At 35.1% G+C, this 23,181-nt stretch overlaps 1 protein-coding gene across 2 annotated transcripts in view; it reads right to left on the bottom strand.

The window, feature by feature from the left end:
• Positions 1–23,181, bottom strand: part of ADAMTS6 (ADAM metallopeptidase with thrombospondin type 1 motif 6) — a 337,576-nt gene that overhangs the window by 36,333 nt on the left and 278,062 nt on the right. For both annotated transcript variants that reach the window (XM_030927871.1, XM_010368281.2), the window contains one exon: positions 6,013–6,142. In XM_030927871.1, coding sequence (XP_030783731.1) covers positions 6,013–6,142 — 130 coding nt within the window. The remainder of the gene's footprint in view (positions 1–6,012; positions 6,143–23,181) is intronic.

Here is a 23,181-nt window from a genome sequence, read left to right on the forward strand (position 1 = left end):
CAGAAACTTAACCTAGATATATCACTCTAGCCTTTAACTTGGAATATATGAAATTAAAAGTATTAATCACCCTCCCAATTTCCTTTTTGACTTTAACTCCGATTTCAGGCTTCATACTCAGTCCCTGTTGCATCTTTATTGCTCATCATACCATCCCGTCCCATGTCTCTCTGAAGGATTAAATCACACCCGAGTTATTTAAATAGTTTTGCAATTCTACCACTGCATCTGCTTGTCTCAGTTTCTCCACTCTCCCCCACAGTTTAAGACATACTGCTTCCCTTGTCTTCCTTCTCCGTGTATTAGACCCTTTGATGGCATTTTCTTTCTCTGTCTTCTTTCCCTCCTCTAGATTTGGTGGTAAAAACATGAATACAGAAATTATCTCTGGGAATATAAATTGCTGAATCGTTATAGCTGGAACAATTCTGGGGCTACTTCTTTCTGAGCTTTTCCCAATACTCAGTGATCAAATTGTCTTCATCTTCACAAGTCCTTCATAGCCATTAGACTTTACCAATTATGGGATTCATGTTCGAGTGTCTGAAATAAGAGTGGCTTGCTGCAGCCTGTGTAATCTGACCTACAGTCCCAATCTCTTATTATTACAAACAATAGTATAATTTGGAGAAGGGAATAAGAGAGACAGTATAAAAAATTTGCCCCAACCATGGTAAACCAGAATATTTTTGAAGAAATAATCATCATAAACCAGAACATTATATTTGCTTTTTAATTTAAAGGAAAATGGCAGAGCATATTTTCTGTCTGAAAAGAGAGAGAGTTCCTAGGCTTTGTCCCAGAGTCAAGGATCTAATCATCAAAGTTTTTATAAACACAACATAGCAAAATTGTAAAAATCTTCAGAACTTGACAATAATATCTTTACTCAAAGAGAGATTCAGTTATATAACCTACTGTCTACTTACAAAGATAAAAAAACTTTCCTACATTTTAAAAGAACTTAAAAAAAATTTCAAAACAAAAAGTTGGTAAAAATATAAAAAGAAATTGTTTTCATTTCTCAGCTAATTGGAAAGTGAAACTAATATTAAGCAGAATGCTCTATGCCCTAAACATTATACAGTCAAGGTTTTTGTAAATTTTTAAAAATCAACATGATAAACATCTCTGAAGTTGTAGCAACTGAGAATGTGTCAATGAAGCAAGCAAAATTAGATGTATTAAAGTGCCACCAGACATTTGATTTGTACCTTATAAAGCTGGTGATGTCTGATATAATGGGAAAAACATCACTGGATATTAGCATACCTCAGTCTGTGAAATGATGGGAGTTGACCTAAATAATTTCCATGATTCTTCCTAGGTCTTAAATTTTGGAGTTTTATAGATGACTCTGATGAATCTTTTTCTAAACTTAAAATAAGAGATGATAGTTGTCCATGGGTGAGGTTCAATGACTCAAAATAATGGTTATTAAACATTATACCTTAAAATATACCAGTTAAATAAAACCTAGCCACTGGATAAAAATTAATCTCTTCCCACCCTAAGTTTCCTTCAGCACTTTTGCTTATAACTCTCTTATCATACTTAATAGATTTTGTCTTGTACTATAGCTATTTTTATATATATTTGCCCAATTAGATTACCCTCAGGAAAGGGAACCACTTCTCCCCAAAGTACAGTATCTTCCAACTTGCAGTTGATTAATACATGTTTTTAAATTCTTGGTCACAATGTTATTAAAATGAATAGTTCTCTTGTTTTCACCTCTCTGGTTTTCACAATTTTAAAAACACAATATCATACAGGAATAATATTTATCACTCAAAGATTCTTCACATGAGGTCATATGCAGAAATACTCTTGCTATTAAAACACGGCATGGTAAAAACTGAACTCAGCCTTTCTCTTTGAACTCCAACTTATTTTTTTTTTCTTATGGTTGGGGACTAGCTTCTTACCAATCATATCCTTTAATATTAATTCCTTTCCTTTCCCGTTCCAGTTATTTAAGGCTACATCATGGATCCCACTACTTTCATTCATAGTCACTTTACTACCTTGACTACTATATTCTTTCTCATAAAAGAGTTGCTGCTATGACCACGCTAAGTTTCCCCAGCAAGGCCTCCTCTGGGTCTTCAAAGTCTTCCAAATAAACATAATATTATTTCTCTATCAATGCCTCTTTTGTCTATTCTTCCTAGTCCTCCGTCATTTTCTCTATAAGGACAAATCTTACTGTTCTCCCTTTTTGTACACTGTACTTATAAATTATCTCAATATAACTAAAGACATTTGAAATATTTCATTACTTGAAAAAATACTTTCTGATAAAAAATACCATTTAGAACTTTAAACTAATGGTATAGGGAAGACAATTGTCATTGAAAATAAGTATAGATCCCTTCCTCAAATCAGGCAAAACATTTCAGATAGATCAATGTTTATATTAAAAATAAAAAAAGAAACTTTGAAAGTATAAGAGTAGGGAAGACCTTTCTAAACAGTGTACCAATGAAGAAATAAAGGTCTGACAGCTTTCTTAAATAAGATTTTCTAAATTTTATAAGTAAAAATACATCAAAACACCATAAATGACATGGAAAATAGATGACAAACCAGGAAAAAATATTCAGAACACAGATAAAAGAGTTCATATCCTTAATACATTAAGAGTTCATGCAAATCAATAACAAAATAATAAATACTTCAGTAGAAGTATTGATAAAGTAGTTCAATAGGACAGGCCATGATGATAAAAGGCAAAAGAGAAGTAATACAAATGGCCACTAAATATAATTTTTAAATGTTCAGCCCCATCAGCAGTCCAATATATGCAAAATAAAGCAGCAATTAGATATCAAGGCTTTTTCCCCTATAAAATAATGAAAGATTATTTTTAAAATAATAATACCCACTGTTGTTCACTTCCACGAAATGGCATTCTCATAGACTGTTAATGGGAAAATAGATTCATACAATCTTTCTGGAAAGTCACTGGACAATGTGATCTCAAAGACTAACATGTACTTCCATTTGAACTATAAATTATTTTCTTCTTTATTTAGCATATATAATTATAAAGAACAGTTCCAGAAGCAAAAATGGTTAATGCTGCATTATTGCCAGGGGATCAAAATAAAAAATACAGCCAAAATTGTTCAACAGTGGAATACCAATTTAAATAAACAATCACATATCTCCTAAATGTTGTCAAAGACTTCAAATGTTCAAAATGTTGAGAACTGACTATAAAGTGTCATAAATAGTATAATATAATTTTATTATATATACCTGCCTCTGTACACATAGCAAAAATGCTGGAAATATATACATCAAAGTATTAACAGTGGTTTATAGGTTTCTTTGTTTTCTTCTTTTTGCTTATCTGCCTATCACATGATCATCTAATAAAAAACCTATCTGCTTTCTTCACACTCATGTAAAGTTTTATTGAATTCAATGGCCTTTCTATGATTTCTATCTCTATAATACCAATGTCATCTGGGAATCTCAGATGATCCCTGATATTTGATGGTTTGACCTAATGATTTTTCAACTTTACAATGGTATGAAAGCAATACACATTTAGTAGAAACTACTTGAATTTTTGAATTTTAACCTTTTCCTACCCTAGCAATATGCAGTACAATAGTCTCTCTAGATGTTGGGCAGCAGCAGCAATCTGCAGCTCCCAGTCACCTACGCTATCACGAGGGTAAATGTCCAATACTCTACAGTGTACTGTGTTGCCAGATGATTTTGCCCAATGGTAGTGTTCTGAGCACATTTACGGTGCACTGGGCTATACTATCACATTCAGCCGGTTAGGTGAAGTAAATGCATTTCAACTTACGATGTTTTCAAATTTGTATAGGTTTATCAGGATGTAATCCCACTGCAAGTCAAGCATATACAATAACCATTTTGAAGAATTAAAATTTCCTTTTTCATAGTCTGAATTCAAAAGACTAAAGAAGAAATTAAAAAGCAACTAAGAGAAGTAGGCTAATAATGAGTAATATTTTAAATATCTACATTTAGGTCTTTCAAAAAAAAAAAAAACCCCATCAGACTAAACTTTCTATTTTTCCCATATTCTCGGCATCTTTTCTTTCAAATTCCATAATCCATCTCCAAACTTAAATAAGTAACTTCACTTCAGAACTACATAAGGAAAGGAGACAGAAAGCTTAATTTTAATAATGTACATCAATATGTCAATTATCCTTAAACTGTTATAAAAAAAACCTCCAGTGTAGTACTCAAACACACAACATATGGGATGGAATGACCAACAACTGAAATCTCTAAGGACATTGGACATTGAAGCTTTTAAGCTTAAACAAATGAAAAAGCTTAGGCCAAAATGGAATAGGGTGTGACCAGGCTCACTCAGATGCCTTCAAAGGCTGATCAAATGCCAAATGTACTACTTAAGATCATGAGTGTCAGAGAATTAACGTAACAGGCTGAGACTCACAATGACATGAAAATATGCTGAAGTTACTGGAAACATGGAAAGGGACAAAACTGACCCATGGATTTTAAGCATCCCTTTGCTTTACAGTTTTTCAGTTTCTCTTGAGATAAATTTATAAAAATAATTGGCAGAAAAAAGGAATGTGAAAAAAATTTAATAACTTGTCTTTGTAATACATATGATAGGTCACATTTCCATACTTTCCCATGTCTGGGTTTTAAGAGATTAGTTATATGGTGATAACATTTTGAAAAGAACTCAAAGTAAAATTACAAAAGTCTTAGAACAAAAACTATCACTCTAGATTCCTTATGCTTCCTATTTGGTTGCCAATACCCTACACCTCTTCAAGGGACTAGTAGTGAGTATCACCTTTAAGATTCAAATGTCCAGGCAGATACTGACTTTAGATAATGGAAGTTCATAAGGCATGATTGCTTTGGAACAAGAAATGCACCTTGGTTTAAACGTTATTTGGGACATGGATTATTCATGTATTGTAAGTTCCATGTTTTTGTAGCTCCACTCTAGTCATTTTTAGAAAAGCTTCATTATAAAGTTTTTCTCTCCAGTTGTAGAGAGCTTGGTACATACAAATTAATTTGCTTATTCTCTTTTGCCTTATCAGTTTCATGTTGGGATAATTAACTAACCAGGCAGGTAACAGTTCATCCAATTTCTCAAACAAGAATGAAATGCCATTCACACGTTTTCTCCTGCAGTTGTCAGTCAGGCAAAATCTCTACAAAGATTACTTTCATCATGATCAACTCAACATCCATTATCTTTTTTCACATAATCATTGCCTTTTGTTCAATCAAGAAACCCTTCTGTTCTTACAGATTATAATGTGTGGCTCATTGAGAGCAGGTCTCATTTCAAACCATCATTAAAATGAATGGGCTCTCTCCTTGTTAATCCCTTTACAGTGAGTTGTACTTGCTGCATTAATCAACAGAAAGAGACTGAAGTATACCTCTATGCCTGTACCCAACACTCAGAAGATAGGATGCCTTACAACGACAGAACTTAAAACTGGGTCAGCAAATTAAAGCCATGATACTCTATTCCAGAGTATTTCTAAACCATTTTAAAAATCCTTAGGGCTTTAGGACAAATATCTAGAAAAGACAGGAGTGTAAATAAATCACTATATTTTATCACATCTAAGATATGTTCTTTTATGTACCATTAAGAAAGGGGGAAAATGTCAATTATTATCATGAGACACCATTCGCTGCACGTTGAATCCTAATTTCAGAGATGTTAAAATGTGAAAAGATGTGTGCTTTAGAATTGATGAAATAGGATCATTTCCAGCATTGTGTCAGAACAAAATTCATTGAAGTTCCTGCTTTAAAGAAGTTAATAACTGAAATCTGTGGATAAATAGGAACCTTTGCTCAGTAAAAGAGACATCAAAATTCCTCTCAGGATGTTTTCTACCTTTTTTCAGTCTAATTTATTCTCATCATATAAATATATTTCCAAACATGAATACATAACGTTTTCCTCTTTGCACCTGAAGAAAATAATTCTCACTTCTTTCCCTTACTTACTCAGGTGGGCAGGGCTCAGTGTTGCAGGCTCTTTGATTTTCAGGTGGCTTACTGTCAGGGTCACAGTAATTGTTCTGGACAATGGAGTTGTCATCCAACCTTTTACAGACCACCTCTTGTCTTTGGACACCTTGAGAAAAGGAGGACATCATTAATTGAAGAGAAGTTTACCTTCCATTAAGTTAGGTATGCATAGCTTTCCTCTGTGGGGAATTGACCTCAGTGGATCGCTGCCATCTTATCTGTTCCACATTGGACTGCTTCTCTAAAATGGAGAGAAGACCTGGTCATTATACTGAAATTTTAGGCAAAGTTATTGTTCTCATATTTAGAAATATAACTATTTCAAGTCCAGAAAAGAAACTATTGGTAATCTTAAACAATTTTATTCACATTTGTAAATTCTTCTTCGTGCTTCCCTTAAAAAACAAAACAGATTACGATTTCCCAAAATAATATTATCAGATAAAATGTACAAATATACATTTCAATGCAAAACAATGATTGTATATTTATTTAAAAATAGAACAATAGGGACAAATTTACTTTTTGATATTTTGTAGAACAAATCCCATCTATTTAGTTTTTGTTAGGAATACATCACATCCACACATTTCATTTTTTCTTCCATTTATGTATTTATCTTTCTAAAAGCCCATTCATTGTTCAGAACTTAGAGATTGCAGTGGGCCTCTTTTGGACTATAGCCAACTAGTCTGTTTATTCCAACAGAGTTGACCCCTTGTTGATTATACCATTGTCAAATAAATACATAGTTCATTCAAATATTAACTTATCTCATTTTAAAAAATTAGTCTATGTGATCTGTTTACCACAGCTAACAATATTCCCATACAGTTTATAAAATATTAAATATATGTCAATCAATTATTGGCAAAGATATTCACCATAACTCGCTCACATTTCACAAAATACAAAGACACAAACACTCGTATTTGTAAATGTTCCTGGTGAACAGATTTTATGTATACTCATTTTCTCTTTAGTCAAGGAATCAAAAGAAGCAGATAGGTATATCAAGATATCAAAGAGAAACAAATCAAACTACAAGACAATGCTAACTGTTTCAGATCATATAGCGGTAACAGGTTACTCCTGGCAACAGAAATAAAAGCACAAACTAAGCTATTCCCCCACTCACCCACCCCATCTCTATAAACAGGTAGGCTAAATTACCCAGAAAGAGTTGTAAAAGCAGCATTAGCAGTATCCAGGAAACCACAGCTTCACACCTAGCTAATCCCACACAATCCTTCAGTTGTTTTTCTTTTTTCCTCCCCCAGTTGTTTTAAGTAGTAATGCCCTAAAAAAACAGTGTGATCACAAATTAGGGAAATATCTGTGAAACAGGATCATTCAGTGAAAGAAACTGTCACCTAAAGAGCTGGACACCAAATGCTTCCCCCAAGTTCCCCTAAATCATGGCAGTTCTGCAGGTGGGAGTGCCTCCGTTACCATGTTATGCACACATTTAACTAAGCCCTTTAATTTAAAGACTGACAGGGCAAACTATTATATCCACCAAGCTCATGAGACTTAAATCCTGTAGCTCCATGACAGTGGTGAGCAGTTATAGAAAGTCTTTTTTTTATTGCTTGCAGTGACCCCGGGCTCCTGCTGATCGCCTTCTGCAGTCATTTTTTATGTTTTCCTAAACTTAGGGGTCTTAAACATAGTCAAAAACTTACTGGCAAAATGTCCTAGAGTATGTATTGTATTCCTTCCCTCCCAACCCCTAAAATAAGCCAAACGACTAAGTTTATGTGACGACAATAGTTTGGAATTTTTTAACTATTAAACTTTAGATTTTTTGAGGGAAGAATGATTCACATCAGGCATAGTTGTGATCCATTCACAGATGTTCCATGATATTCATCAGATATCTCCCCATTGTGTCATTCCAGTGGGCAGATAACTAGGTCCATGTGGTCCACCTAGACAGATACCTCTACCATTAGTCATAGGAGTCAACTACCAACTGCAACAGTGGCTCAGATTATCCATCCACCCTGATTCAATATTTTGCCTCTATCAGGGTGAGCAGGGGACTTTTTTTTATCGGTTAGTGTGATTTTTTTTTTTTTTTAAGTCATTCAAACATGACTGTACTTGAAGCAAGAACACTGGCACTCAATAATATATCTTGGTTATTTCTCAGGAAAGAATAAACATTCTCAGCACTACAAAATACAACTGATCTGGTTTTGTTTCAGTGGCAGAAACATTAATTCTGGTTCCTAGGGTTAAGTTAAAGAAAGGAGAAATTTATCTTGACTTGTAGAAACTGAATTAACTCAATATAAAATTCTTCTTTCTTTAACTTAACCCTAGAAATGTTGTTTGGCTATAATTACATTTGTTTTCAAAAGTAGCCTTTATTGCAAAATCAGGGCCTCTACAATTTGAATCATAGATGAGATATGAGTTAGTCGAGCTGAGATTTATATTTCATTTTAAGGTAAATTCTAACAATGTATGTATCTTGAAAAAAAATTTGGTACATAATATTTGTTATCAAAAATTTGGAAAATTACACAAAACTACAAGGAAGAAAATAAAACTGACCCATAGTCCAATATTTTGTTTCAGACCCCTTAACTTTCAGGGCTATTTTGCTCTTTAGTGGGATCCAATAATTAGTTTAAAAATTACATACATACCCAAACTAAAATTGTCAGCTAAATGCAGTTGGCAGGTCATTCATTCATTTACTCATACATTCATTCAACAGAGATAGTTACTAAACCAAAGCATTGTGTTTATGAGATATAAACACAGTATCTCGTATGAGATACTGGGTTAAGTGCTAAGAATTATGAATTGACTTAATTTTGATCAGGCCTTCCTTCCATACTTCTTAAAAACTGGGAATCAAGAGTACTTGGGGGTTCATTTTAGCTTCATAATTTCAGAATGTTATTTTTTTATGAAGTAATAATTAAAGTCCTTGAATAGACAGCTGAAACAGCTCTATATTTTATGAAGATGCATTTTTTTTTCCTTGCGTTCGTCTTTTATTAATTTTCTTCTAGAATGTTATATTAGACAGTGTGGTATTTCACACTCAAGAGTTGACTATACCAGTAATCTATTCCAAATCTTCCTACAACACTGTACTATCTTCCTCCAACAGCATACAGAGCTCCTTCCAACTATTACTCCCACACTTGGCAGATTTACAGACTTTTTTTTCTTTTTAAGGCAGTAGCAACAGGATAACTCTATAAACCAATGCATCTAAATGAATGGATTCTTAAACACATACTTTTGAATTAAGGAAAATGCAGCTTTTAACTTTAGAGAGTAGAAAATACAGATCAACTGGAAATAATCTAAACTAAGTCCACAAGAGAAATGATTGAGTTTAGATTCTTTTTATATGATCAAGCGTCTTGTACATAACTTCTTTTAAAGTAGTCTGTAAAACATTGCTAAGATGTTGATTTTAAACCCGGTTGGGAATAATTACATCCAGTTACACGAAACCACGATGCTTTCAAATCTAAAGACTTATAGTTTATAACAAAAACATAAAATGTCCACATGACCAGTCAGTGTGTACCTAATCAAAAACAAAATTCTAGTGGGTTAGTGTCCAGATCTCCTGGCGATAAGCAGATGTTCTGCAGAATTTAATAAAAATGAACTAATTATATTTTATTCCTAAACACCTAAAGTTACTGGCATGTAAACTGTATGTATATGTTTTTTAATGCAATCTTTCTTCCATGCTTAAAAAAAGCAATGGCTTCATATTACAAAAGGTAATTATAAAAGATGATATTGCCAATATATATTTACTTAAAACCTTCTACAAAAGGTATATTCTGTTTAAAGACTTTTAATTTGCTTATCTTTTCATTCTTTGATACTAAAGATTCAAATATGATGGTCCTTAACATGGAAATGTAACTCTCACTTTTTGTCCATAAGTTTAAATGTCAGATCCTATATTTAATTTTCTGCCAATAGTTAAAAGTTAAAGATCTATTTTCCCATCAAAGGTTCTTTTATACAATGGTAAGAAGGCATACTCCACTTGAATCACTGCTCTAGCTACACATCAAAAAATGGCTTTAATAGTATTTTTATACAGTATATACCAAAGGAAAATGTGCAAGAAGCCCACCAAAGGGCAAATGAGTCCTGGATGGAAACCATCTGCTGTTCTTACTCTAGCGGGTGGTGATGGTTCAAGTGAGTCCCAGTCTGAGCAAAGATTTCAGAGACCATCGCTCCTCTTCATTTCTTGCCTCCATTCCAATCCCTCTACTCCTCTTATCAGCTGCCCAATGTGTTCCTATCTCTCTCTTCTTTCAGAGAATGAAATATTTTGTAAACTCATTTGTAACATAGTATTTGGCAATATATTGCTTTCCTCGAGGCAATTTACCATCTTAAAAGTAGAAAGAAGGCACTCAATGCACAGAAATTACAAATTGAATTTAACTTGAAAGGGTGATATGTGTTAAACCGAGAAGGATGGGTCGGGGGTGGTGAAGGGCAGGAGAAAGACCTTCTAAGTCTTCTCAACTCTACTCATCAGTCCCATCATTTCAGTGATAGACCATGTAATGGATAAATGGGCATTCTATAACCACCTGTGAGTGAGTCAATAATAAAAAGAAAGAAGTATAAATGTATTCTTGGAATTGATGGGCTAACCAACATCTAAACAATTTAACCTAGTGGCATAGCGCATCATATCTACCCAAGAAACAGTTTTCTGAAGAGAAGGGGGAACATTAGAAAATCAGAGTTTGTACTAAAAATGTATCTGCTGCCTAAGGCAACAATTTGCTTAACCACAGCATCCATAGTAGCTAGCAACCAAGACAACACTATATAACTACAGTATACAGAGCATATGGCCAGCAATATTAATTTAATTTAAATCTTTAATGCAGATAGCATCCAAAGAGTGACAAGCGCCAGGAAAAAAAATGTCTCTCTGCTGTGCCTTTCACTGCTGGAATCTGGCTGTTGTGCTGTGTGATTGTTGGCCAGACACAAGCATTTGCAGGGCAGAGCAAAGCCCATCTGCCTTGGATCAAACAGCTGGAACCCAGGGTACCAATCAACTCCATCCATATGGTTCTTTCTTCTGAAGAGCCTCCTGCTAGTTTTTATCTTTCAAAGGCTTCCCTTCTCTTTTCAGTGCCTTACCTTCTGTCCTTTTCAGTGTCTTTCCTTCTGTCCTAAGCAAAACTGGATGTCCTAAGGAAACAGGATGATCAAAAGCAAAATGTAGTTCTAAAATATTGTATTTTTCTAGAACAACTGTGTTTAGTAATGGTAAGGTAGGGTGGAACATACATATACTGAGCTTATCCCTGGAGAGCATTCCTATTACTCCTTAGCTATTAAGAGTAATCTTTTCCATATAAAGTATCTAACTTTTTAACTAATTTAGTTTCTACTATGTCTAATGTATACGTTTTTAGTACTATAAGGGAGAAAGTTACTGAGTAAGACAGTCTTGACCTCAATGGGATTACATTAAAATGGGGATGGGGTGGAATAGGGCAAGTACCATTATAATTATATTACATGATGGAAGATATCCAATAAAATAGTGCATTTTCAGGTCTAATATTTTTAGTTTATAGTTTCCCTATTTTGTTTTATTACTGTCTGATTTCTCTTTTCCCGATCCTCACTGATCTGAAGGACTCTTTTCATAGCCAAATTACTATATCATTACCTTTCACTTTATCTTGTTCCTTTGTTTTTTCTCATCCCAAATTCTGCCATGTTTGGTTACCTCTTTTTGACTTCTAAGTGGTTTCGATAAATGACCTACGGCAAGTTTTCATTCTTCTTTGTAAAATGAGATAATCAAATACATAGAGATAATTTAGAATGTTTCTTCCAGATCCAAAATTCTATAAAAGTTGCCTTCTCTTCTCTCCCTCCACATTTCAATTGTTCAACATTTTTTTCCCACCAATTCTCTCTCCCTTATGTGTCTGCTTTTCTTCTGTATTCTACAGAGTAAGTCTAGAACACGGGCATGTTTCTTTTCATTTGGTTTTGTAGTCTTGTTTCAGTGCCTAAGTTTGTACCAGTGTAAGGTACATGTCAAAGGGGTTACACATGTCAAGAGGCAGAATAGTAACTAGAAATAGGAAATTGTGAAAGGTAAGTTTCCTAATATGAAGAATTAAATCATGCTGGTATACCCAGCATGGGTGTCCATGCTCACGCCTGTAATCTCAGCAACTCGGGAGGCTGAAGCAGGAGGATCACTTGAGGCCAGGAGCTCTAGGCTGCAGTGAGCTATTACTGTGCAACTGCACTCCAGCCTGGGCAACATAGCAAGACCCTGTCTCTAGGAAGAAAAAAGGATTAGTTATATCATACTAGAAAGTAATCTCCATGACCTTAAGTAAGAGCTTGTTATTGGTATTTTATTTAAATTTTATAGGAATATTGTTGAGAGTACAAAGGCCTTGAGCTTCTTCCACACAGTGTGATGTATTTATCATCAATAGACAGGCTTTTCTTTTAAACATATATAAAATCCCTTTCGTGGAACCAAATCTTGAAATATTTCAAATTTGAGTTAAAATAAGGATATAATCATATACTAACTGTATAGCTTTTAAACTAAAATCTTCATTTCCTTCAAGTAAAAATGGAAATAGTAATATCATAAGTTCCCACAAAATCAGGATGATCATGCTTACCATAATAAAATGCTTTATTTTTAAAAGGCTTTATTTTTTCCAAAAGTATTTTATGCATTCAACCTTGTAAAGATGAATAATGTTATGACTGTTAAAAATACTATTTTGGAAAGAATTTTTGTGAAGTGAAACATGACCTGTGATATATAGATCATTAATACAACAGGAATGCACTCAAACTTTGGTTTCACACTCACCCAAGTTTTTCAGTGAGTGAATATGTATCCAAACCCTGTTCATGTTAGGGAAGAATATAATTACTAAAGCAATAGAAATGATGAAAGAGGACTGATGAAATGATGAAACAGCACTAGGAGAATATTTTGGCTTAGAGATTTCTTGCCTTCAGTTACAAATCTTCACATTAGAGAAAATGCAACCAACAATATGCAGAGGTAAACAGTAAAACATGTCAAGATTATCAAAATAATCCTTCATATGTAAGACTTTAAGTTATATTGAAAACATACAGGAGAATTCAAAGAATTTTTGTAAAAGTAGTTATATAGGGGAAGCCATATGCTTAAGGAAAAAAGATAAATGAAAATTATTATAGATAAATAAATGAACACACATATTAGCTTCCAGAAGTGTGAACCAACCACAAACATGAGTTTGTAGAGAAGAGTTACTCTGCAATCTCAAGGGCCAAGTTATATTAGAACTAACCCAACAAGGTTAATGATGACAGAGTCTAGGATCTTGGGGGCTGTGATGTTCACAGGTGCCCTGTTATGATGCCAGGTATAGTTAATCCCAGATTAAAGGACACTCTTCCTTCACAACATTGAAAGTGAACTGAGAGGAGGGAATTGTGGGAGAGATTGAATAGGGGGATGTCATAGTTAATGCAGTGACAGACCATTGTCTAGTCCGATAAATATATTATTTTTCAAAGACCAAAGTGAAAACTAGGGAATAATGATGAACAAAGCTGAATGCAAACCTTTATTCTTTCTAAACTCATTTTTTTAATAGGGGATTTGTATTATTTTAAAAATCTCAGTGATAGGTTTTATATCTCAGTTTGATATATACAGGACTCAAATGTAAAAGGACCTTCATGATTTCAAAAAGTAATAGTACATTGTACAACCCCACACAGAAACTATCTTTCACAGGGAATTTTTCTTTAAAACTAACTGTACAACTATGTTTCTTCAGAGGGAAATGAATGGCATTGAATAAAGTGCTTTTAACTATTCAAACTAAAGTTTCCCTCTGTAATCTTTTATTTAACTCTGAAAATAACTTCTGGATTGGTAACTCCTAAGTCAAAGATAAGCACATTTAGTTATAGGATTCAACCTTTTTATGTCTTTCACACTTAATTTCAACCAAGTCTATTTTGAATCTTGAAAAAAAAACAACTGGACTTTGTTTTCCTATGCTCCATTTGGGGCTCCTCTGCTTTGAGTTTCTGTGAAAGGTACAGTGAATGTGTCCTTTATAAGCTGCAATACAAGTGTTAGTCATTATTTTTGTTATTATGTCTGTAAAACTTAAGTCTCAAAACCCTTGTTTGTTTGAAGCACATTCTGTTAGTTCCATAATAATGTGAATTAACCTCCTAGTGATATTAAATGTGTTAGACATCTTAGAATTGACAAAAAATTAAAAGGACATCTGTGAAAATGTAAAGCATTTGTCTCTGTTTTATCTGGTACTTTGAGAGCTGTTCTCTTTTAGTCAGCTATTAGTACTGTCCTAAAGACTGTACTACATATTTTCTAATAATTATTTTTTTAAAATAATTTAAAAACTGTCATTTTAGAATGGACTTACTATATACTTTTAAGTCTACATTATGCTTGTGTTGTATCATTCCTGAAAACAATAAAATATATAATATGAACAAACGTTTGCATAGAAACAATGTAGAAATATCCAACTTTTTAAAGGGGCCAAGGCATGATAGATTCGTTAAAAGTAATCTGAAAATTGTGTTATTAATAAATGCAATAGTATAGGTTATCACATAAAATTGTTAGCTGTCAGGAAAGAAGTTGCTAACAATTTCTCCTTTAAATATATAGTTCCTTCTTTCCTTCCTTTCTTTTTTTCCTTTGCTTTAATCACCCACCATTCTTACCCCAAACTAACAGAACATATTCAGGAGGACACATCAGAAGGAATATAGATATGAGAGAGAAATTTACATATTATGCAAAACCTCTAGTCTCTTAGCTAGAAGTACAGAAGAGTCTCCAGTTTTAAATTCCGAACATCACCAGGGCCCTGAATAATGAGCAGCTTATATGCATTTATTTTCTCTTCTGAAATGAAATTCAACATCTAGTGAAAGGAAGTTAGGTGACATTTTTAATCCAACTTTAATGATACTCATTTTACCCTAAATCAGGGGTTCTCAAACTTTTTCAGTTCACAGTATCCTTAGTATCTCCAATTTTTAAAATAACATCCCCAAGACAGAAAAAAAAAAATAACTAAGAGTCTTACTTAGTAGTTAGTTCCAAATAACTTATTTATAATGATTTGTATGCTGTAAGATCAATATTGCTATGTTTCCCCTGAAAATGTACAATGTTCTGCAGTGCCCTTGGGCATCTTCGTACAGTTTGAAAAACACGGTCCCACATCAGGAAAATTCAAAATAGTAGTTGGAAATCATATAAATCATCTTAAAAATCTCAAAGAATCAAAACCAGCCACAACATGTATAAGAATCCAGATGACTTGGGGAGGCTGAGGCGGGTGGATTGCCTGAGGTCAGGAGTTCGAGACCAGTCTAGCCAACATGTGAAACCCCGTCTCTACTAAAAATAGAAAAAAATCAGCCGGGCCTGGTGGCATGTGCTTGTAATTCCAGCTACTTGGGAGGCTGAGGCAGGGGAATTGCTTGAACCAGGAAGGTGGAGGTTGCAGTGAGCCATGATCGTGCCACTGCACTCCAGCCTGGGCAACAGAGCCAGACTTCATCTCAAAAGAAAAAAAAAAAGAAAGGATCAGGCACAGATTCAAAAAGTAAAATAAAAAGAATTTGTCCTAGCTCAAAAAAAGAAAGACATAAATATCTTCTATGTTTATATGCTGTTTTCTCTCTCTCTCTCTCTCACACACACACACACACACGCACACACAAATATACACACACACAGACTCATAAATTAGGCTCAAAATGACATTCAGGGAAGAAAAAGTATAATAAAAGAAGCATCAAACACACAAATAAAATTAGACTATGTAAATGTAAAAGAAAAAGTAATAATAGCATTTTGAATTGTCAATGATGACTGATCAGAAACATTCCTGTATAACCATATAGTATATGTAAAATAAAATCTGTGCTCTTTGATCTTCAAACAAAATAAAAAATATCTCTAACAGTAAACCTGTCTCCTTCCTAACTCCTCATTAATCTAAGCATAACTTTTTCTCTTCCCCCAAAGAGCTGCAAAGCAACGTTTAGCAGAGAGATGCTTTTGTGTATTAGCAGAAACTTGACCAAATTAAGTTCTTTGGTATGCAATTTTCGTACTTCTATACAAAGAGGAAGAAAGAAAAATCTAGAAAAATAGTTGGAGAAAATAATGAGGAGTGTCAATAGAGCCAATGGCAGGACAAAGACTGTATATTTAGAGCATAAATATAAAATTATAATAAATATAAAATCTCATGTATTTCTGATATTTATTTGTACTGAAAATAAAGTATTCTTAAGGTTTATTTTCTAACAGAACAGTTACAAAGTTAAATACAACACTACAGCATCAATTATCAGGTAATGGGCTTTGGAAGGTTTCACTTTAAAGCCTAAGCATTGTATAATATTAAGTAAGAGGAGGGGATGGGAGTGAAATGAGAATGGTATGAACAGAGGAAAATGAGAACACACCCAGAAAAGTAGGGTAGAAAATTATCATGAATATTGCTGCATTCTGCAAAGATTCATTCCCTTAAAGAAAGTAATTTCCTAAAAAATAGAAGGCCTTCTCTGATTAGAACTGTAATTTAAAAGAAAACAAATTGTATCAGTGTTCATAATAACTGAGTTCAAACAGGGGCCATATGCCTTTTCTATTCTGACTTGTGCATCTAAATTAAAGTTGGTTGAATACCCAACCATCTACTCATTTTAGCTCTGTTAAGTATCAGATAAACTTGAAATTAGAATAAATTTCTATTTATTCTAATAAACAGAAATCTGTTTAGCACAATTTCAGTCAGTTTTAAAAGCATTTATTACATTAATTGGATGTTTATATGATCCCTCAAGTGAAGGAAGACTGTAAATATATAGGCATGCCCAAGGCCAATGGCCATATTAAACAAAATTATGAAATTAAGTAGCATGCTATCCCTTCTTTCCTTCCCTTCTCTGATGCTTCTCTCTACTTTCCCATCCCAGATACCCATTCCTAAGTCTCATAACCTTAGAATTCAACTAGTAGCCACTTAAAAACAGAGATATGTGTTAGTAATGCTCTCAGAGGTATTTGCATCTGAATGTTAATTTTTTGAAGACTAAAACTTTTAATCAGTTTCAAAAGCAGTACCTCTCAACCTTGGCTGTACATTAGAATTACCTATGGAACTTTTCAAAATGTGATGCCCAGGCCATACCCCCAGCCAATTAAAGAAGACTCTCTGGGGGTGGGACAAAGTATCATCATTTTTTTTTTTTTTTTTTTGAGACGGAGTCTCGCTCTGTCACCCAGGCTGGAGTGCAGTGGCTGGATCTCAGCTCACTGCAAGCTCTGCCTCCCGGGTTCACGCCATTCTCCTGCCTCAGCCTCCCGAGCAGCTGGGACTACAGGCGCCCGCCACCTCGCCCGGCTAGTTTTTTGTATTTTTTAGTAGAGACGGGGTTTCACCGTGTTAGCCAGGATGGTCTCGATCTCCCGACCTCGTGATCCGCCCGTCTCGGCCTCCCAAAGTGCTGGGATTACAGGCTTGAGCCACCGCGCCCGGCCGTATCATCATTCTTTAAAGTTCTCCTTGGGTATTCCACTGTGCCGCCAAAGTTAAGAATCATTGCTCTAGAGAAAGCATTTGAAAAAATGAAATTTCAAGCTAGTGAAGGAGATCTTTATGGGTGGGGATATATCATGTTTCCCTACTGAGGTGGCCAACTGGTGAAAAAGCTCTTTTTATTACAAGAGAACACTGCATTACTAAATTAAAAAGGTCACTAGAGACGAAATTGCTAGGTCTTGATTTCAGCAAATTACTTGAATTCTATCTATAAATTATGACTAATAATTTCAATGCCTATCTTATGTAGCTACTGAGGATGATCAAATGAAATACAGTACCAGAAAATGTTTTAAACTTTACAATTTTATTATTACATAGCTGAGCAGTAGAACCACCTGTCACCAAAAAGATTAGTGATACTGCGGTTACAACTATAATATGGATTATTACCTAAAAGACTTGTCAGTCTGTTTAGTGGGCATTTACTTTAGGAAATCTAAGTGTCTACCCTGGAGCCTCGAAGTACAGTTCCTGAGTCAGTGGCACCAGCAACACCTGGAAACTTAGAAATGTAAATGCTTAAAGCCTCCCTTAGACTACTGAATCAGAAATTGTTGCTAGAACATAGCAATCTGTGTCCTAACAAGTCCTTCAGGTAACTCTGATGTGTGCTTAAATTTGAGAACCACACATCTAGTAAAAAGAGAATACGTATGAATAAAATCAAAAGATGAATATACAACATTTGTTATTTGAAACTTTAGAGGTCACAGTGCATAAGTATATTGGCATAAATTACTACTTTTAAAAATCTCCTACAGCTTTGTATTTCAAAACAATACAACTTTCCTTACCCAGCCCAAGATTTATTAATTAGCACCTGATTATAATCACTAATCCAATGGTAGCATATAAATTTGGGAGTCAGTAAATTACAAAGTACAAAATAAGTTTGGATAAGGAATACAAACAAATTCTAGTAGCAATGGTTCTGGAAATAGTCATGTTTTTGGGCTTGGATTTCTCTCTGAGGAAGAGTTGCAGCTGTATCTCAAAAATCACACGTATCCTGAAGACAACACCCCATAGCATCTCAATGTTCCTTTTGAGGCAAAGGAAGTGTTTCATCACTGACTCAGAGAAAAAACCATTACTTGGACTGAATCACCAATGTTTCCTGTAGCATTAGATTTGTCACTGGATCTGCTAAGCAACAGAAAAACTTTCAACCTTCTTATCTTAAAAGATCTCATAAGATCAAGCTATCATTATTGCTCCCAAACTCAATTAAAGCCCAAAGGTCTGGATATTAATAAAACACATGCAGGACAATAACAAGAGAGAACACTGAAAGATCTTGTGAGACCGCCACCAAAAGTTCCTTGAGATCTTTCTTGTTTTCTCTTTGCCACTTAAAGGAATTTTGACAGCCTCAAGACACCCAGCACCTCCTTGGAGAGATGAACATGGAGTATCCCAGTTAAGAACTGACTTTATCCCTTTTCCCCACCTAGCACTGCTGGGCCTGCAGGTCTCTGTCAAACGGTGGACAATAAATAAATAAAACACACACACACCCAAATACAGGTTGATAGTTCATGTAACAACCAGAGATACCGTTTGTCAGATTGTTTATGCCCATATAGAAGGGGATATGATAGTTTGCACAGCATATGCACATGAACTGCCAAAATATGGTGTGAAGATTGGCCTGACAAATGATGCTGCAGCGTATAATACTGGCCTGCTGCAGGCCCAAGCTTTTCAATAGGTTTGGCATGGATAAGATCTATGAAGGCCAAGCTGAGGTGATTGAAGATGAATGTATAATGTGGAAAGCACTGATGTTCAAACAGGTGCCTTTATCTGCTATTTGGATGCAGGCCTTGCCAGAACTACCACTGGCAATAAAGTTTTTGGTACCCTGAAGGGAGCTGTGGACGGAGGCTTCTCTATCCCTCACAGTACCAAACAATTCCCTGGTTATGATTCTGGAAGCAAAGAATTTAATGTAGAAATACACCAGAAGCACATCATGGGCCAGAATGTTTCAGATTACATGTGCTACTTAATGGAGGAAGATGCAGATGCTTACAAGAAACAGTTCCCTCAATACATAACAGCATAACTCCAGACATGATGGGGAAGATGTGTAAGAAAGCTCATGCTGCCATCAGAGAGAATCCAGTCTATGAGAAGAAGCCCAAGAAAGAAGTTAAAAGGATGAGGTAGAACCATCCCAAAATGTCCCTTGTATAGACAACAGACTTATTGACAGCAACAAAAAAACAAACAAACAAACAAAAAACAAAAAAACTGACTTTAGAATTAATCCTTAGTTTCTGAGTGAAAGCTAGGTAGAAATGACTTCTTCTTGAAAGGTTTCTTAACTATAAAATGAAATTTCATTAAGGAGAAGATGACTCTGGCTTTTTCTTGGGTCAAAGTTCCTAAACCCTAAAGGGACTTTACTTCCCTCAATCATAAGCTTCCTATATTTAAAGAACCTGGGGTTAAAAGTGAGGGTATGTGTAAGAAGAGCAACTTCAATAATTGATTCCTGCACTCTATATCCTAGGAAATATTTTCCACCTATTCAAAGTAAGCAAGATGGCTAGGTGTGGTGGCTCACGCCTGTAATCCTAGCACTTTGGGAGGCTGATGCAGGTGGATCACTTGAGGTCAGGAGTTCAAGACCATCTGGCCAACATGGTGAAACTCTGTCTCCACTAAAAATACAAAAATTAGCCAGGCGTGGTGGTGTGCACCTGTAGTCCAAGCTAGTTGGGAGGCTGAGGTGCGACAGTCGCTTAAACCTGGGAGGCAGAGGTTGCAGTGAGCCAAGATCGCACCACTGTGCTCCAGCCTGGGCGACAGAGTAAGACTGTCTCAAAAAAACAAAAAAACTCAAAACAAAACAAAAAACAAAGTAAAAAAGAGAGGAGCTTGGTTTTAGTTACCTACGCTAATTAAAATTATACTGTTTTTTCCTTGGCAAAGCTTTGCCCTACTCTATAAGAAAAGTAGCAACTCTAAACTTTCATCTCCCACATTAGAAAGGACAAGCACAAATATATAATTGCCAAAATTAATTCCTTTTACTCATTCACTCATCTAGCACTTTGGGAGGACACCGTTGGCCTCAGTAAGGTGCTCAATAAAGTGCATTTATTGGGCACCTACTATGTTTCGGATATTGTTCTAGGGGCAAAATGAGTCTACAAAGATGCACAGACTTCAGTGATGAGGACATGGATTCCATGTGTCTAGAACACTGGATTTGGTTTCTCTGTCAGCCAAGACCAGTGGTACACAAATTTGAGCGAGCATCCAAATCACCTGCAGGGCTTGTTAAAACACAGATTAATGGGCTCCACTCGAAGAGTTTCTGTTCAGTAGGTCTGAAATGGGGCACTCAAATTAGCATTTCTAACAAGTTTCTAAATGATATTGATGCTGCTGCGGGGGAACCACTTACCAAAACAAATGGCAGCTCTTCACACCATGCCCTTCAAGGCAAGAGCCTCAAGAATGCTCATAATCACCCACAACCAAGCCTAATGTGAGTTCCCAGAACCACCTCCAGTATCTAAGACCAGTAGTTCAGATCACGGAAAGAAGGACAAATAACAAGGAAGAGAAAGCTCTCCCTTCCAGAGGCTTTTCTCTCTCCCTATCTTTTTTTTTTTTTTTTTAAACCCCCTACCACAAGAAATCACTTCTATTTCTCAATACAAGCGTTATGGGAAAAAATAACACTCATCTACACTTTTTACTTTCCTACGTCAACAAAATTATATTTTTTTCTTCCAAATTCAGTTCTCATGGCCTTTTTCCTCTTCTCCTTCCTTGTTTTTTTGTTGGACTACCTCCTTTCTGAACAAATAAAATCATAGGATTGAAGGAACATTGAGAATTCATTTAATCCCTTCTTGGTCTCAGACAAGACTGTGTCTAAACCATCCCCAAATATAGCAATTTCAGTACAAAGATGAACTGGCTCTAAGAATTTCCATTCAACCTTCTGTCGCATACTAATACGCATCCCCTTAGCTTTCTTTTCTACAAGCTAATCCACCTCAACTTTAGACTATCCTTATTAGATTTCCTAAACTTTAAATTATTTTAGTTCTTTAATAAGTTCATTCCACCTTGCCTCAGGGCCTGAATTATGTACGTACTGTTCTAGAAAACTTTTTGTTGGAATATGCAAAGGGAAAAGTTAATTTATAGAATAAAAAGAATTGAACTGGATAAAAGAAAGATATATGTATAAATGCCACTAAAAAATAATGCAATGGCATGTACTTGATCAATTAGTTGCACGTATTTATTTATTTAAAAATGGTAATGCCCTATGGCTTTAAAAACTTTACATTACAAATCACCAGCCATTTTACACATAAAATGGATGGGAACTAGAGATCTTTTAAAATATGTCACAAATTATACATAACTATGTTTCATGATACTTTACACAGTAGAGAACATCAATATATTATTCATCTTTTTTGTTTTTTTCATGTTGTATCGACTTTATATTGAAATTGGAGTTGTAGTTAATCATTGCTTTAATTCTGTATGAGATTAAAAATACTGAATTAGGCTGGGAGTGATGGCCCATGCCTGTAATCCCAGCATTTTGGGACACTGAGGCAGGAGGAATGCTTGAGGCCAGGAGTTCAAGAGAAGCCTAGGCAACACAGTGAGATCCTATCTTTACAAAAATTTTAAAAATTAGCCAGGTCGTGGTGGCGTGCTCCTGTGGTCCTAGCTACTCAGAAGGCTGAGGTGGGAGGATCACTTGAGCCCCGGAGGTTGAGGTTGCAGTGAGCCATGATTGTGCCACTGCACTCCAGCTTGGGCAACAGAGCAAAAATCTGTCTCAAAAAAAAAAAATAGTAATAAGTAATAAAATAAAAATACTGACTAGATTGTATGATAATTATTTCTCTAAAAATAACCTCTCCGATTTAAGACTTGAAAATCAGAAGATGCAAATATAAGACAGGATGAAGTCTATATAAAAAGCATATATTTCTGCATAGTTTAAAAAAGGAGTATAGGTAATATATTGGGTGATTTACTTTATTTTAATTTTGCCCATTCTAAATATCACTATTTAAAATTCAATATTTGCTTCTGGAATGGTGAGGTGATCTAGTCCAGCCTAGGCCTGAAGGACAGGTTTGTTTCCTTGCCTATCAGGATCAAGGTGTACGGTGGAGGCGATGCATTTAGTCTCCAGAGAGAAGGAAGATGCTGCTCGCACAGCACTTCTACTCACCAGTCCATGCAGCAGCAAGGGTGTTGGCTTTGAAGGAAGCCAACTGTCCTGCTCTCCCAGCCAGAGGTAAAGAATTGCATTGGTGGCCACTAGAGGGAGGAGGATTAGGAATAGAGTAAATTGTAGGGAAAAGGCACCCATGAAAAACGCACATGGGACAACCAACACATCACCAACCACCGCCTAGCAGCTACCTCTGAGGGACTGTAATGGGGTCAGTATACACCATTAACC

This window comes from Rhinopithecus roxellana, chromosome 3 (assembly GCF_007565055.1).
Source record: "Rhinopithecus roxellana isolate Shanxi Qingling chromosome 3, ASM756505v1, whole genome shotgun sequence".
In the NCBI taxonomy this organism is placed as follows: domain Eukaryota; kingdom Metazoa; phylum Chordata; class Mammalia; order Primates; family Cercopithecidae; genus Rhinopithecus; species Rhinopithecus roxellana.